This window comes from Sapajus apella, unplaced genomic scaffold, assembly GCF_009761245.1.
Source record: "Sapajus apella isolate SASKATOON/1434 unplaced genomic scaffold, GSC_monkey_1.0 scaffold37, whole genome shotgun sequence".
Lineage (NCBI taxonomy): Eukaryota > Metazoa > Chordata > Mammalia > Primates > Cebidae > Sapajus > Sapajus apella.
Window position 1 is genome coordinate 22,709,115 of NW_022436977.1, and position 13,362 is coordinate 22,722,476.

General features: G+C 41.6%; 1 protein-coding gene across 2 annotated transcripts in view; it reads left to right on the plus strand.

Annotated features, from left to right (window-relative positions):
- The window catches only part of VPS39 (VPS39 subunit of HOPS complex), a 63,355-nt gene that overhangs the window by 15,319 nt on the left and 34,674 nt on the right, over nt 1-13,362 (plus strand). Inside the window, exons 2-8 of one of the 2 annotated variants that reach the window (XM_032297847.1) lie at nt 3,791-3,856; nt 7,856-7,888; nt 8,389-8,453; nt 8,801-8,843; nt 11,029-11,123; nt 12,371-12,469; nt 12,893-12,985. In XM_032297847.1, coding sequence (XP_032153738.1) covers nt 3,791-3,856; nt 7,856-7,888; nt 8,389-8,453; nt 8,801-8,843; nt 11,029-11,123; nt 12,371-12,469; nt 12,893-12,985 — 494 coding nt within the window. The remainder of the gene's footprint in view (nt 1-3,790; nt 3,857-7,855; nt 7,889-8,388; nt 8,454-8,800; nt 8,844-11,028; nt 11,124-12,370; nt 12,470-12,892; nt 12,986-13,362) is intronic. The other variant, XM_032297848.1, reaches the window with a different exon arrangement.

Below are 13,362 nucleotides of genomic sequence, written 5' to 3' on the forward strand. Positions count from 1 at the left end.
TGGCAGAGACACAACTATAAAAGAAAATTTCATGTAATCCCAGCACTTTGGGAGGCCGAGGCGGGTGGATCAAGAGGTCAAGAGATCGAGACCATCCTGGTCAACATGGTGAAACCCTGTCTCTACTAAAAATACAAAAAATTAGCTGGGCATGGTGGCGCGTGCCTGTAATCCCAGCTACTCAGGAGGCTGAGGCAGGAGAATTGCCTGAACCCAGGAGGAGGAGGTTGCGGTGAGCCGAGATCGCACCATTGCACTCCAGCCTGGGTAACGAGCAAAACTCCATCTCAAAAACGAAAATTTCAGGCCAATATCCATGATGAACATTGATGCAAAAATCTTCAACAAAATACTGGCAAACCGAATCCAACAGCAAATCAAAGAGCTTATCCATCACAAGTCAGCTTCATCCCTGGGATGCCAGGCTGGTTTAACATACGCAAATCTATAAACATAATCCATCACATAAACAGAACCAAAGACAAAAACCACATGATTATCTCAATAGATGCAGAGAAGGCCTTTGACAAAATTCAACAGTCCTTTATGCTAAAAACTCTCAATAAACTAGGTATCGGTGGAACGTATCTAAAAAACTAATAAAAACTATTTATGATAAACCCACAGCCAATATCATACTGAGTGGGCAAAACCTGGAAGCATTCCCTTTGAAAACTGGCACAAGACAAGGGTGCCCTCTCTCACCACTCCTATTCAACATAGCATTGGAAGTGGCCAGATCTTGGCTCACTATAACCTGGAACTCCTGGGCTCAAACAGTTCTTCCACAATTAGGAAAAGAGGAAGTCAAATTGTCTCTATTTGCAAAGGACATGATTGTATATTTAGAAGACCCCGTCATCTCAGCCCAAAGTCTCCTTAAGGTGATAAGCAACGTCAACAAGGTCTCAGGATACAAAATCAATGTGCAGAAATCACAGTCTCACAGACAGATGAGAAGGTGGTATAAAAAAATTAAAAATAGGCCGGGCGCGGTGGCTCACGCCTGTAATCCCAGCACTTTGGGAGGCCGAGGTGGGTGGATCATGAGGTCAAGAGATCGAGACCTTCCTGGTCAACACAGTGAAACCCCGTCTCTACTAAAAATACAAAAAATTAGCTGGGCATGGTGGCGCGTGCCTGTAATCCCAGCGACTCAGGAGGCTGAGGCAGGAGAATTGCCTGAACCCAGGAGGCGGAGGTTGCGGTGAGCCGAGATCGCGCCATTGCACTCCAGCCTGGGTAACGAGAGCGAAACTCTGTCCCAAAAAAAAAAAAAAAATTAAAAATCGCAAGGATTCCTATATACCAATAACAGAGAGCCAAATCATGAGCAAACTCCTATTCACAATTGCTACAAAGAAAATACCTAGGAATACAACTAACAAGGGATGTGAAGGACCTCCTCAAGGAGAACTACAAACCACTGCTCAAGGAAATGAGAGGACACAACCTGCTGGAAAAACATTCCACACTCATGATTAGTTAGAATCAATATCATGAAAATGGCCATACTGCCCAAAATGATATATAGATTCAGTGCTATCCCCATCAAGCTACCATTGACCTACTTCACAGAACTGGAAAAAAACCACCCTAAACTTCATAGGGAACCAAAAAAAGAGCCCGCATAGCGAAGAAAATCCTAACCAAAAAAAACAAAGCTGGAGGCATTTCACTACCTGACTTCAAACTATATTACAAGGCTACAAGGAAAAAAAATAAAAATAAAAAAAATTTAAAAAGGGGCTGGGCCTGGTGGCTCACACCTGTAATCCAAGCACTTTGGAGGCCAAGGTGGGCAGATCACCTGAGGTCGGGAGTTCAAGACCAGCCTGACCAACATGGTAAAACCCCATCTTTAAAAAAAAACAAAAAAGAAAGAAAGAAAGAAACAAGGCTACAGTAATCAAAACAGCATGGTACTGGTACCAAAACAGAGATATAGACCAATGGAACAGAACAGAGACCTCGGAAGTAACACCACACATCTACAACCATCTGATCTTTGACAAACCGGGCAAAAACCAACAATGGGGAAAGGATTCCCTGTTTAATAAATGGTGTTGGGAAAACCGGCTAGCCATGTGCAGAAAGCTGAAACTAGACCCCTTACACCTTATACAAAAATTAACTCCAGATGGACTAAGATATAAACATAAGACCAAACACCATAAAAACCCTAGAAAAAAACCTAGACCACACCATTCATGACATAGGCATAGACAAGGACTTCATCACTAAACACCAGAAGCAGTGACAACAAAAACCAAAATAGACAAATGGGATCTAATTAAATGTAAGAGCTTCTGCACAGCAAAATAAACTATCATGAGAGTAAACTAGCAACCAACAGAATGGGAAAAAATTTTTGTAATCTACCCATCAGACAAAGGGCTAATATCCAGAATCTACAAAGAATTTAAACAAATTTACAAGGAAAAAACAACCCCATCAAAAAGTGGGCGAAGGATATGAACAGACAGTTTTCAAAAGAAGACATTTATGCAGCGAACAAACATATGAAAAAAGCTCATTATCACTGTCATTAGAGAAATGCAAATCAAAGCCAATTGAGATAACATCTCACGCCAGTTAAGAGTGGCAATCATTACAAAATCTGGAGACAACAGATGCTGGAGAGGATGTGGAGAAATAGGAACACTTTTAAACTGTTGGTGGGAGTATAAATTACTTCAGCCGTTGTGGAAGACAGTGTGGCGATTCCTCAAGGATCTAGAAATAGAAATACCATGTGACCCAACAATCCTATTACTGGGTTTATACCCAAAGGATTAGAAATCGTTCTATTGTAAAGACACATACACATGTATGTTCACTGCGGCACTGTTACAATAGCAAAGACTTGGAACCAACCCAAATGCCCATCAATTATAAACTGGATAAAGAAAATGTGGCACATATATACCATGAAGTACTATGCAGCCATAAAAAAGGATGAGTTTATGTTCTTTGCAGGGACATGGATGAAGCTGGAAACCATCGTTCTCAGTAAAGTGACACAAGAACAGAAAACCAAACACTGCATGTTCTCACTCATAAGTGGGTGTTGAACAATGAGAACACATGGACACAGGGAAGGAGCATCACACGCTGGGGCCTGTTGGGTGATGTGTGGGGGTAGTGGAAGGATAGCAGGGGCTGGGAGGATTGGGGAGGGATACATTAGGAGAAATACCTATTGTAGATGACACGGGGCTGTATGCAGCAAACCACTATGTCATGTGTATACTTAATGTAACAATTCTACACGATCCGCACATGTACCCTAGAACTTAAAGTATAATTTTAAAAAATCATTTCTAAAAGGAAAAAAAAAACATTCCTTAGCTTTGCAAAGTACCTACTATCAAAAGCAACTCATTTTCTTGACACATTGTTTTCTGATTACAAGCCCCAACTAAAGAAAGTGTCGGCCGGGCGCGGTGGCTCAAGCCTGTAATCCCAGCACTTTGGGAGGCCGAGACGGGTGGATCACGAGGTCAAGAGATCGAGACCATCCTGGTCAACATGGTGAAACTCTGTCTCTACTAAAAATACAAAAAACATTAGCTGGGCTTGGTGGCGCGTGCCTGTAATCCCAGCTACTCAGGAGGCTGAGGCAGGAGAATTGCCTGAACCCAGGAGACAGAGGTTGCAGTGAGCCGAGATCGTGCCATTGCACTCCAGCCTGGGTAGCAAGAGTGAAATTACATCTCAAAAAAAAAAAAAAAAAAAGAGTGTTGTACTCAAGCTGATTGACCTTTCTCAAAGCTATTTTCTTTTCCAGAGGAATGGCTTCTTGTGGGAACCAAACAAGGACATCTTCTTCTCTATAGGATTCGGAAGGACGTTGGTAAGTGCATGTTGCTTATGCAAAAAATAAGTTTTAATAGTCAGCTAGCATACACTGTGAAATCAGTGACTCCTAGACCATTAAAAGAAAGATCAAAGGTGTTAAAGAGCACGATGAGAAAATGGGGAGAAGACGTGAGAATGCATAGGGTTTCCCCCTCCAGACTGTATTACCCTACCTACATCTGGGAGGTGAAGCTGAATTACTGGTTTACTTATTACTGGTAGTGAGTCTCTAAGAAAAGAGGAGGCAGTTGTTTTCCTCCTCTTTTCTTAGAGATTCACTACTAGTAATAAGAAATACTACTAATAGGAATAAGATTCCTGTGTATATGGTGTGGTGGTAGGAAAAAAATTAGGGAACATTGATTTAAAAGATCTTGTTAGGTTATAAGGGGTTGACCAGGAAGAGAGGACCAGGGTTTGCGTTCAGGTGCACTTCCCCTGGCTATGTGACTATAAGCAGGTTCTTTCCAACTTCAGTTTTTTTATAAACTCTGTCTCACAAAGTTGTTGGGGGGAATACAGTAATAGGCTAATAGGCTTGAAGAAACTGTGAAAACTCAAGTTCTAAACAAATGTGACTATCAGTAATGTAGGGTAATAATGAAAGTATTTGAAATTTATTCTGTTAAAGAATGGTTTTCTGTTTTTGTTTTTTTCAAGACAGAGTCTCGCTCTGTTGCCAGGCTGGAGTGCAGTGGCACAATCTCAGCTCACTGCAACCTCCGACTTCCTGGTTCAAGTGATTCTCTGGCCCCAGCCACCCCAGTAGCTGGGATTACAGGTGCCCACCACCACACCCAGCTAGTTTTTGTATTTTTAGGAGAGACGGGGTTTCACCATGTTGGCTAGGATGGTCTTGATCTCCTGACCTTGTGATCCACCTGCCTCAGTCTCCCAAAGTGCTGGGATTATAGGCTTGAGCCACCATACCTGGCCCAAGAGTGTTTTTTATTGGGGCAAAAGGTACGTCACTGCCCTTCCCTGTTTTTGTTTCTGTGCTCTCTTTATGGAGAATAGATGTGTTTAGGTATTATGCTCTGGAGCCACTCTACAGAAATCTGCAGTTATCTTCATACCCTTTTATATATATTTCTCTGGTAAATAGCTTAAGAGATTGCTTAAGATAAATAGAGCCCTCTTTTGGAACCTGGAGCAAGGGTAACATTGAGGGGAAAAGTACTTTACCAGTGTACTCGGGAAAGAGGAAGGTTTCCTGGTCAGTTTCTGCAGCTGGGTAAGAAAAGAAACCAGAGAACAAAATAGAGAATTTATTTCATTTCTGAGTTTTAACTGTCCTCTAAATCAGGGGTCAGCAAACTTGTTCTGAAAAGGTCCAAAGAATAAATATTTTAGGCTTTGCAGTGTAATTACTTAGCTCTGCCATTGTAACATGAAAACAGTTGTAGGCAATATGTAATGAGAATGGGTGTGGCTATATTCCAGTAAAACTTTATTTACAAAAACATGCAAAGGCCTCAATTTGGCCTTGGGTAGTACATTGTTGATCTTTGTTTTAAATTATTAATTCTCAATCAGTCCAAGTGGCTCATCTCCATAATCCCAGCACTTTGGGAGACTGAGGTAGGAGGAATGATTGAGGCCAAGAGTTTGAGACCAGCCTGAGCAACATAGCAACACCCTCTCTTCAAAAAATTAGTTGGATGTGATGGCACATGCTTATATTTCCAGCCGCTTTGGAGGCTGAGGCGAGAGGATTGCTTGAGCCCAGGAGGTTGAGGCTGCAGTGAGCTATCATCACACCATTGCACTCCAGTCTTGGCAACAGACCTTGTCTAAAAAAAATTTTTTTTTCAGTTCTCAGAACCAGAATATTTGCATTCTGCGATATTTGCCTGGTTTATAATTTTAAAATTAAGCTCATTTTAATTTTAAAATATAAAATGCTTATTCAGCGTTCAACAGCTGTTTTTGACTACTTTGGTTTCAGATGTAAGTGGTGATCAGAAATAGACAACAAGATTTTATAAAGGAAGTTTTTGAACACAGTATAGACCTAAACTGGTAATATTAGTGTTCATCTGGCTTGGAACACTGGTGGCGACTATTCCTTGCCTGTGATCATTTTATCATGTCAACTTTGACAAATTAGTTAATGTTCCTGGGCCTCAGCTTCTCCATAGGTAGCTTGAATATAGACAGTTAGGAAATCAAACTCTGATTTAAACTTCACATTAAGAAATGTCATTTTTCCTTATACTCTTGGTGAACAGTTTAGTTCTAGCCCAGCTCTGGCCCGATGGTAGCCAGAAATAGACCTGGACCTGTGTGAATCAGTTCTAGGGCTAATTTGGTTTCTAGATTTGAAATATTTGAAACCTAAATTGGTCTGTGCATAGACTATCTTTCTGAGGAAAGGGAGAGGATAATAGGGTCAAGAAAAGATTAGAGCTAGGGATTACAGGTATTGATCGACTTACGACCTATACAACTTACGACCATTCGACTTGACGACGACAATCGCTAGCCACGACTGCTCCGCGTCTGGCAGCGCAAACGTTGCCCAGCTGGGCGTACGACAGTGCGGACCAGCTTCCAGCAGCACTACCATCTCCATGTGTACCATTTCAACTGTTATCCCAGACTCGGTACAGCAATTTGTGTTTTGTGTCTTGGATATTTTTCATCAAACCCCTCCCAAGATGTCTACCAAGAGGAAATTGTCTTTGTCTACGCCTCAGCCTGCCAAGAAGGAATGAAAGGCCATCGATCTCGACACAAAAATGAAGGTAATTAAGCAGTACGAAGGAGGAAAGAAAGTGAATGTGATCGCACGTGATAGGAAGTTATCACACTCGACTGTGTTGACGATTTTGAAAGATAAAGAAAGAATTCGTGAAGCTGTGAAAGGTTCTGCACCCATGCGATCAACAGTTATAACAAAGCAACGAAGCAGGCCCATCCACAAAATGGAGAAATTGCTATATATTTGGATGGAAGATCAAATTAAAAAACGGACACCAGTAAGTCTCTTTACTGTGCAGATGAAGGTGAGAAGTCTATTTCAGACTCTGAAGGAGCTTGCTGGAGAAGAGATTACAGTCAAGGATTTGTAGCAAGCACTGGCTGGTTCCAGAGGTTGAAGTAAGCCAAGATCAAGCCACTGCACTCCAGCCTGGGTGACAGAGTGAGACTCCGTCTCCAAAAAAAAAAACAAGATCCACATTATCTGAAAAATCTATTTAATCTTTTCTCTTTTCAACTATATATTCATATGAGGACAGATTTTTTTATCATATACTTCAGCCAAAACTAATTAAATTATCAAAACAGATTCAATGCAGAAGCAGATGTGGCATCTTACTTATGGGGTTATTATTGTTATTTTTAAATACATAGATGTTTTTATATGTATGTATTTAAATTTCTAACATGTAAATATTCATGTATATAACCTACATAAAAGTTCTTTGAGGTCCTCAGAAATTTTTAAGATTATCAAGATTTTGAGACAAAAATGTTTGAGGGGCACATGGAAGAAGTAAGAGCAGCTTTGGTGGCATGAGTTCTTATGGCTGCCTCCAAGAGTCTCCCTGATTTCCAGAGGGCAAGGGCAGAGCTAGCTGTGGGGAGCAACCCAGGTCAGCAGTGCGAGCATCCTCTCCATGAAATAGAAGGCAGGTAGCAGAGCGTAGGCTCAGAGCACAGGCTTTAGAGTCAGCCTGGGTTTGCTCGGAGGCTCTCTCAGTGGCTGCTACCTAACCGCTGTAACTCTGAGGCCCCTCAAATAGGAACTTGGAATAATAATACCTACTTCTTGGGAGTAGTTATGACTTTACAGAAAAAATAATATAAAGTTTTAAACCCAGAACCCGGCATGTAGTTATTGCTTAATGATAGCTGCTCTGATGATGATAAGAATTATTCTTTTTGACTCTTGGGTGACTTTTGAGGCTGAATAATTTTGTCATCCCCAGCAAGGCTGAATTCACGTATTTTTATGGTATGTAACTTTCTTCCCCTTTTTTTGTAACAGTGCCAGCAGATGTAGCGTCACCTGAAAGTGGCAGTAAGTGTAGATGCATTAAATTGCTTTAGCTCTGGAGATGGGTTCGAGTGTTTGCTCTGTCTCCATGATACAGGACTTAGGGTAGTTGCTGGAAATTAGTTGGTCTAGACCTAAGGATGCTTTGGGCTGGGTTTCATGGCTTGGGCTCTAATATTTGACTGTTACATCTTACACCCTTCCTTGTGGAACACTTTGCCAAGGTACTGATTTTGCAAGATAAGATCTTCAGACTCACAAGTACCTTGCAGCTTCAGTAAACTTTATGTGATCCTTTCTGCTGATGCCGAGTGAAGATGCATGAAATGCTCTGCTCTAAAATTGGAGTTGAAAGCATCTTACAGTGCTTGTAAGACAGCTGGCTATTTAGATCTCTGATTTTTAGTCTTTTAGGAACTTCTAAAGATTTATGTAGGAGACAGTATGGAGCAGTATTTTTCTAGTAGTGGTTTTTATATGTATTCCTCTATTTGGAACCACCAGTGTTTATTTCTTTTCCATAGGTTGCAACAGGTTTGAAGTGACACTAGAGAAATCCAATAAGAACTTCTCCAAAAAGATTCAGCAGGTAAGCAGTGATGGCAGTCCTTATAAGAATATTTGACTTATATGAGATCCTGTCAAACCAGAATTTTGGTAATGTTATTTATTAACTATTTGAATCCTCTTCTCTTTGACCTTCCATTTATTAACTCTTTGAATCTTCTTCTCTTTGACCTGCCCATGTATCAAGTTCCTGAGATCCTCTCTCACAAGAAGAAATTATAGTCACAGAAATTATATGCACAGAAAAATAAGTCAGATCCCCGTAACTGGATAGGCTCTGTTGTCCCTTTTTAATACTATTATTGAATGAACAGTTGCTAAACCTTGTCAGAAATGTTTAATTGGGTCTAATGATTTGATATTTTCCAGATCCATGTGGTTTCCCAGTTTAAGATTCTGGTCAGCTTGTTAGGTAAGAAAAGGAGTTGGATTTGTATTCATGCATCTAAAAAGAAAAGATCTGACCTAGTTAACGCTTTCATGGTTAATTTGATAGTGGTTACTTAACAACAAACTGACATGTTCCAAACCTGGTATAACAGGGTACATGGATAATAAAGGCAGCAGCATCCCCCATAAACTCAAACTCTGCTCTCCAAGGGGTCTCACTTTATTCATTCATTCATTAATTGATCAAATGCTTATTGAGCCTATTCTATGCAAAGCCTGGACTAGACATTGGGGATACCAAATTCAATGAGACATGGTTGCTATCTTTGAGACTTACATTCTGGTTATGAAGACTAAATGACAGAAAGTCTTCAGGATACAAGGTGGTAAGTTGCAGTGAAAATTTATAAAAAGCGTTGTGGAATCTTGGTAATGGGAGGCCTATATTGTCTAGTAGATAACTAGAATTTCAGTAGGAAGAGAGGTCAGCAGCATATCACAAAACACGGGAATAACTAGAACAAAGGCCCTGAGATGTGGCAGTTTGTGGCAAATAGTTTATTGTGGCCACATTAAGGACATGCGGTAGAGAGTGGCAGGATATCAGCTAAGAGAGAACAGGTCCACACTGTTGAGGACCTTATGTGAAAAACTGTGGTTTCATGAAAGGCAGCCAGTGAGGACTTTCCTTGACAGGCAGGGGATTAGAAGCTGACCTCACACTCTGTGCTTTTGAGCCTGGGGCCCAAAGAGTAAAATCATTTTAAATGTCGTTCCTAGGACCACAGATAAATATCTGAGGTAACCTAATCCTTGTGACTAAATAAACTAGATATGAAGCCTGGGTAAAATGATTATTTTGATTGCTTTGCTAGGAAAGAAATCCTTGCCGTGGGTTAGTACGAAATCCACAGGGGATTTCCCTTTTCTAAGCGTAGCCTCCTAATGCAAATAGCTTTGAAAGCCATTTCTTGGGCCGGGCGCGGTGGCTCAAGCCTGTAATCCCAGCACTTTGGGAGGCCGAGGCGGGTGGATCACGAGGTCAACAGATCGAGACTATCCTGGTCAACATGGTGAAACCCCGTCTCTACTAAAAATACAAAACATTAGCTGGGCATGGTGGCGCGTGCCTGTAATCTCAGCTACTCAGGAGGTTGAGGCAGGAGAATTGCCTGAACCCAGGAGGCGGAGGTTGCGGTGAGCCGAGATTGCGCCATTGCACTCCAGCCTGGGTAACAAGAGTGAAACTCCGTCTCAAAAAAAGAAAAGAAAGCCATTTCTTGTACAAATACTGCATCATAAAATTTCAGACTCGAGATGGACAGAGTATAAGAGTGCCTTGGACAGGGCGCAGTGGCTCACACCAGTAATCCTACCACTTTGGGTAGCTGAGGTGGGAGGATCGCTTGAGTCCAGGAGTTTGAGGCTAGCCTGGGCAACGTAGGGAGACTTCATCTCCACAAAAAATAAACAGAATTAGCCTGGTGTGGTGGTGCATGCCTGTAGTCCTAGCTACTCAGGAGGCTGAAGTAGGAGGACCTCAAGGAGGCCAAGGCTGTAGTGAGCCGAGATCATGCCCTTTTTGTTGATGCACTCTAGCCTGGGCAACCGAGTGAGACCCTGCCTCAAAAAAGAAAGAGTGCTTTGGAAGTGAAAGATTGCCTTTACTTTTTTTTTTTTTTTTTTGAGACAGAGTCTTGCTCTGTCTCCCAGGCTAGAGTGCAGTAGTGCAGTCTTATAGCTCACTGCAACTTCTGCTCCCTGGGGTCAAGGGATTCTCCTGCTTCAGCCTTCTGAGTAGCTGGGATTACAGGCACCCACCATCATGCCCAGCTAATTATTGTATTTTTAGCAGAGACTGGGTTTCACCATGTTGCCCAGACTGGTCTCAAACTCCTGACCTCAAGTAATCCGCCCATCTCGGCCTCTCAAAGTGCAGGGATGACAGGTGTGAGCCACCATGCCTGGCCATGCTCAAATTTTTAAAGAAGAAAATATCCAAGTTTAGAAGATCAAATGACTCTTAAATGCTTTGTACTGGTGATAGCTCAGAATTAATCATCTTAGTGCAACTGAAGGGATATCTTCAACCAATATCTACCATTTGCTTTTTCTAGATGTTAACACAATTACTTTGTTTGCCTCGATAGTGGCTATGCTAGAGAATTATGATCACTGATAGTGATGTTTTACGTCCTCCCAAACAGAAAATAACATTTATGTCCATGACCTATTGACATTTCAACAAATCACTACGGTTTCAAAGGCAAAAGGAGCATCACTGTTTACATGTGACCTCCAGGTAAGTTTACCCAAGGTGAAATTTGGCTTTATGCTTTAATCAATACACTCTTTCCTACATCATTCCCTACATTAGAGGGGAAGAATGACATTGATGATCCATACCCAACAGAGACTCCAAAGGGAATTTTTTTTTCTGAGATAGAGTCTCGTTCTGTCGCCCAGGCTAGAGTATAGTGGCACGATCTCGGCTCACTGCAATCTCTGCCTCTTGGGTTCAAGTGATTCTCTTGCCTCAGCCTCTCATGTAGCTGGGACGTAAGGCATGTACCACCACGTCCACTATTTTTTGTATTTTTTAAATTAGAGACGGGGTTTTACCATGTTGGCCAGGTTGGTCTCAAACTCCTCACATCAGATGATCCGCCTGCCTGGCCTCCCATACTGTTAGGATTACAGGTGTGAGCCACTGCGCCTGGCCCAAAGAGGATATTTAATTGTATTAGAGAAATTTCTCTGTTGGTGCATAGCGTGAAGTTGAAGTGTTTGCATTCTCTGTGTGTGGGTTAGTGAGAATCTACTGCTATTGGCAAGATGCAGCTAACCAAGGACAAAAACACTTGTCCTATACAAACTGTTATTGGGAAAGCAAGACTGTAACAGTATCATGAAGATAATGATAAGACATAAAGTGGACTCTTGTTCTAAACAGATCACTGTAGTCTTTGTCATTAGGGACTTTTCATTGTTCAGAAAAGACATCTCTCTTTATTTTTGTCAATTTATCATTCTTGCGTTCTTCAGAATCTGCCTCACCCCCTACTCAACTCATCATCTTTTAGTATTTACGTTCTACATTAACACTGCATCATTTTATGCTTAGGAATATTCTTCTCCTTGCTCTTTAAAGGCTTAAAGGTGGGGTTTATGTCACTGGCACATGGTTACCCCAGACCCAGCACGCGTTGACAGCCATGAGCAAGAAACATTTAAGGGTCAAAAGGAGGGAGGAGTTATATAGGGGAAGGACTGCCCCAGGATTTTCTCCTCTGAATTGTGAATGTCCTTGTGATTTGCTGGTGCTGTGGTCTTTGGCTGGCAGCCCTCGGGAAGGAAGTGCTGCTCAGTCACTTGTTTCTTAGCGCAACTTAGAATGGTGTTCTTCTGCTCAGCTTTCCTGGCAGCATGACTGTGTTACAGGAAATTTTCAGATTAGTTGCCATTTCAAGGTAGACAATCTCTAATTTAGTTATCACTCAGTTAGGGAGAATCGTCGTATTTTCATTTGCTCTGCGTGTCTTCTTCCAGCATACAGAGACTGGTGAGGAGGTGTTGCGGATGTGTGTGGCAGTGAAAAAGAAGCTGCAGCTCTATTTCTGGAAGGACAGGGAATTTCATGAATTGCAGGTAAGTCCACTGTTCCTTGGTCCATGGGTTGGGTAGGAGCTGCTGCAGTAGTTGGCCGCCAGCTTGGAAGACTTCTTGTTCTGTTTTAATGAAGTTCCGGGCTCCAGTCTTGTCATTTTTGAACAGATGAATACTCTGGTACGAAGTGCATGAGAGCTTATTGATGCCCACTTGTAGTGTGATTCTACAGTGTTTCTATAGATTGGTTTATTTCAAAGTGAGTTTTCACCTTTTCCAAATGTACCTTGTCCAATTCAAGAACTTGTATTTTCATTAAGAGTAGTTTTCCTAGCCTTGTGCCTGGAGAATTGTGCCACATAAAGATGAGGGTTGTTTTGCAGAACGGAGGTTGCAGAATAACAGGAAAGTCGTGATTTAAAAAAAAATATTTATTTCATTCAGACTCTTTCTGTCTTTTTTCAGGGGGACTTTAGTGTACCAGATGTGCCCAAGTCCATGGCGTGGTGTGAAAATTCTATTTGTGTGGGTTTCAAGAGAGACTACTACCTAATAAGGGTAAAACATTATTATTTTACAAATATCATTAGTTTATCTTGGGGAAGATGATTTTGTACTTCTAAACTCCAGATCAAGAGGCCACGTTAAGTAGAGCTTTTGGCATAACAGGATTTGTTATTTTATGTGTAGTTATCTTTCATGCTCAGCATTTTTTTTTTTTTTTTTTTTTTTTGTAGAGAGAATTTTTTTTTTTCACCAGGCGCCAGGCTGGAACACAGGCACGATCTCAGCTCACTGCAACCTCTGCCTCCCGGCTTCAAGCAGTTCTCCTGCCTCAGCCTCCCGAGTAGCTGGGACTACAGGCGCACGCCATCACATCCAGCTAATTTTTGTATTTTTAGTAGAGACGGATTTCACTATGTTGGCCAGGATGA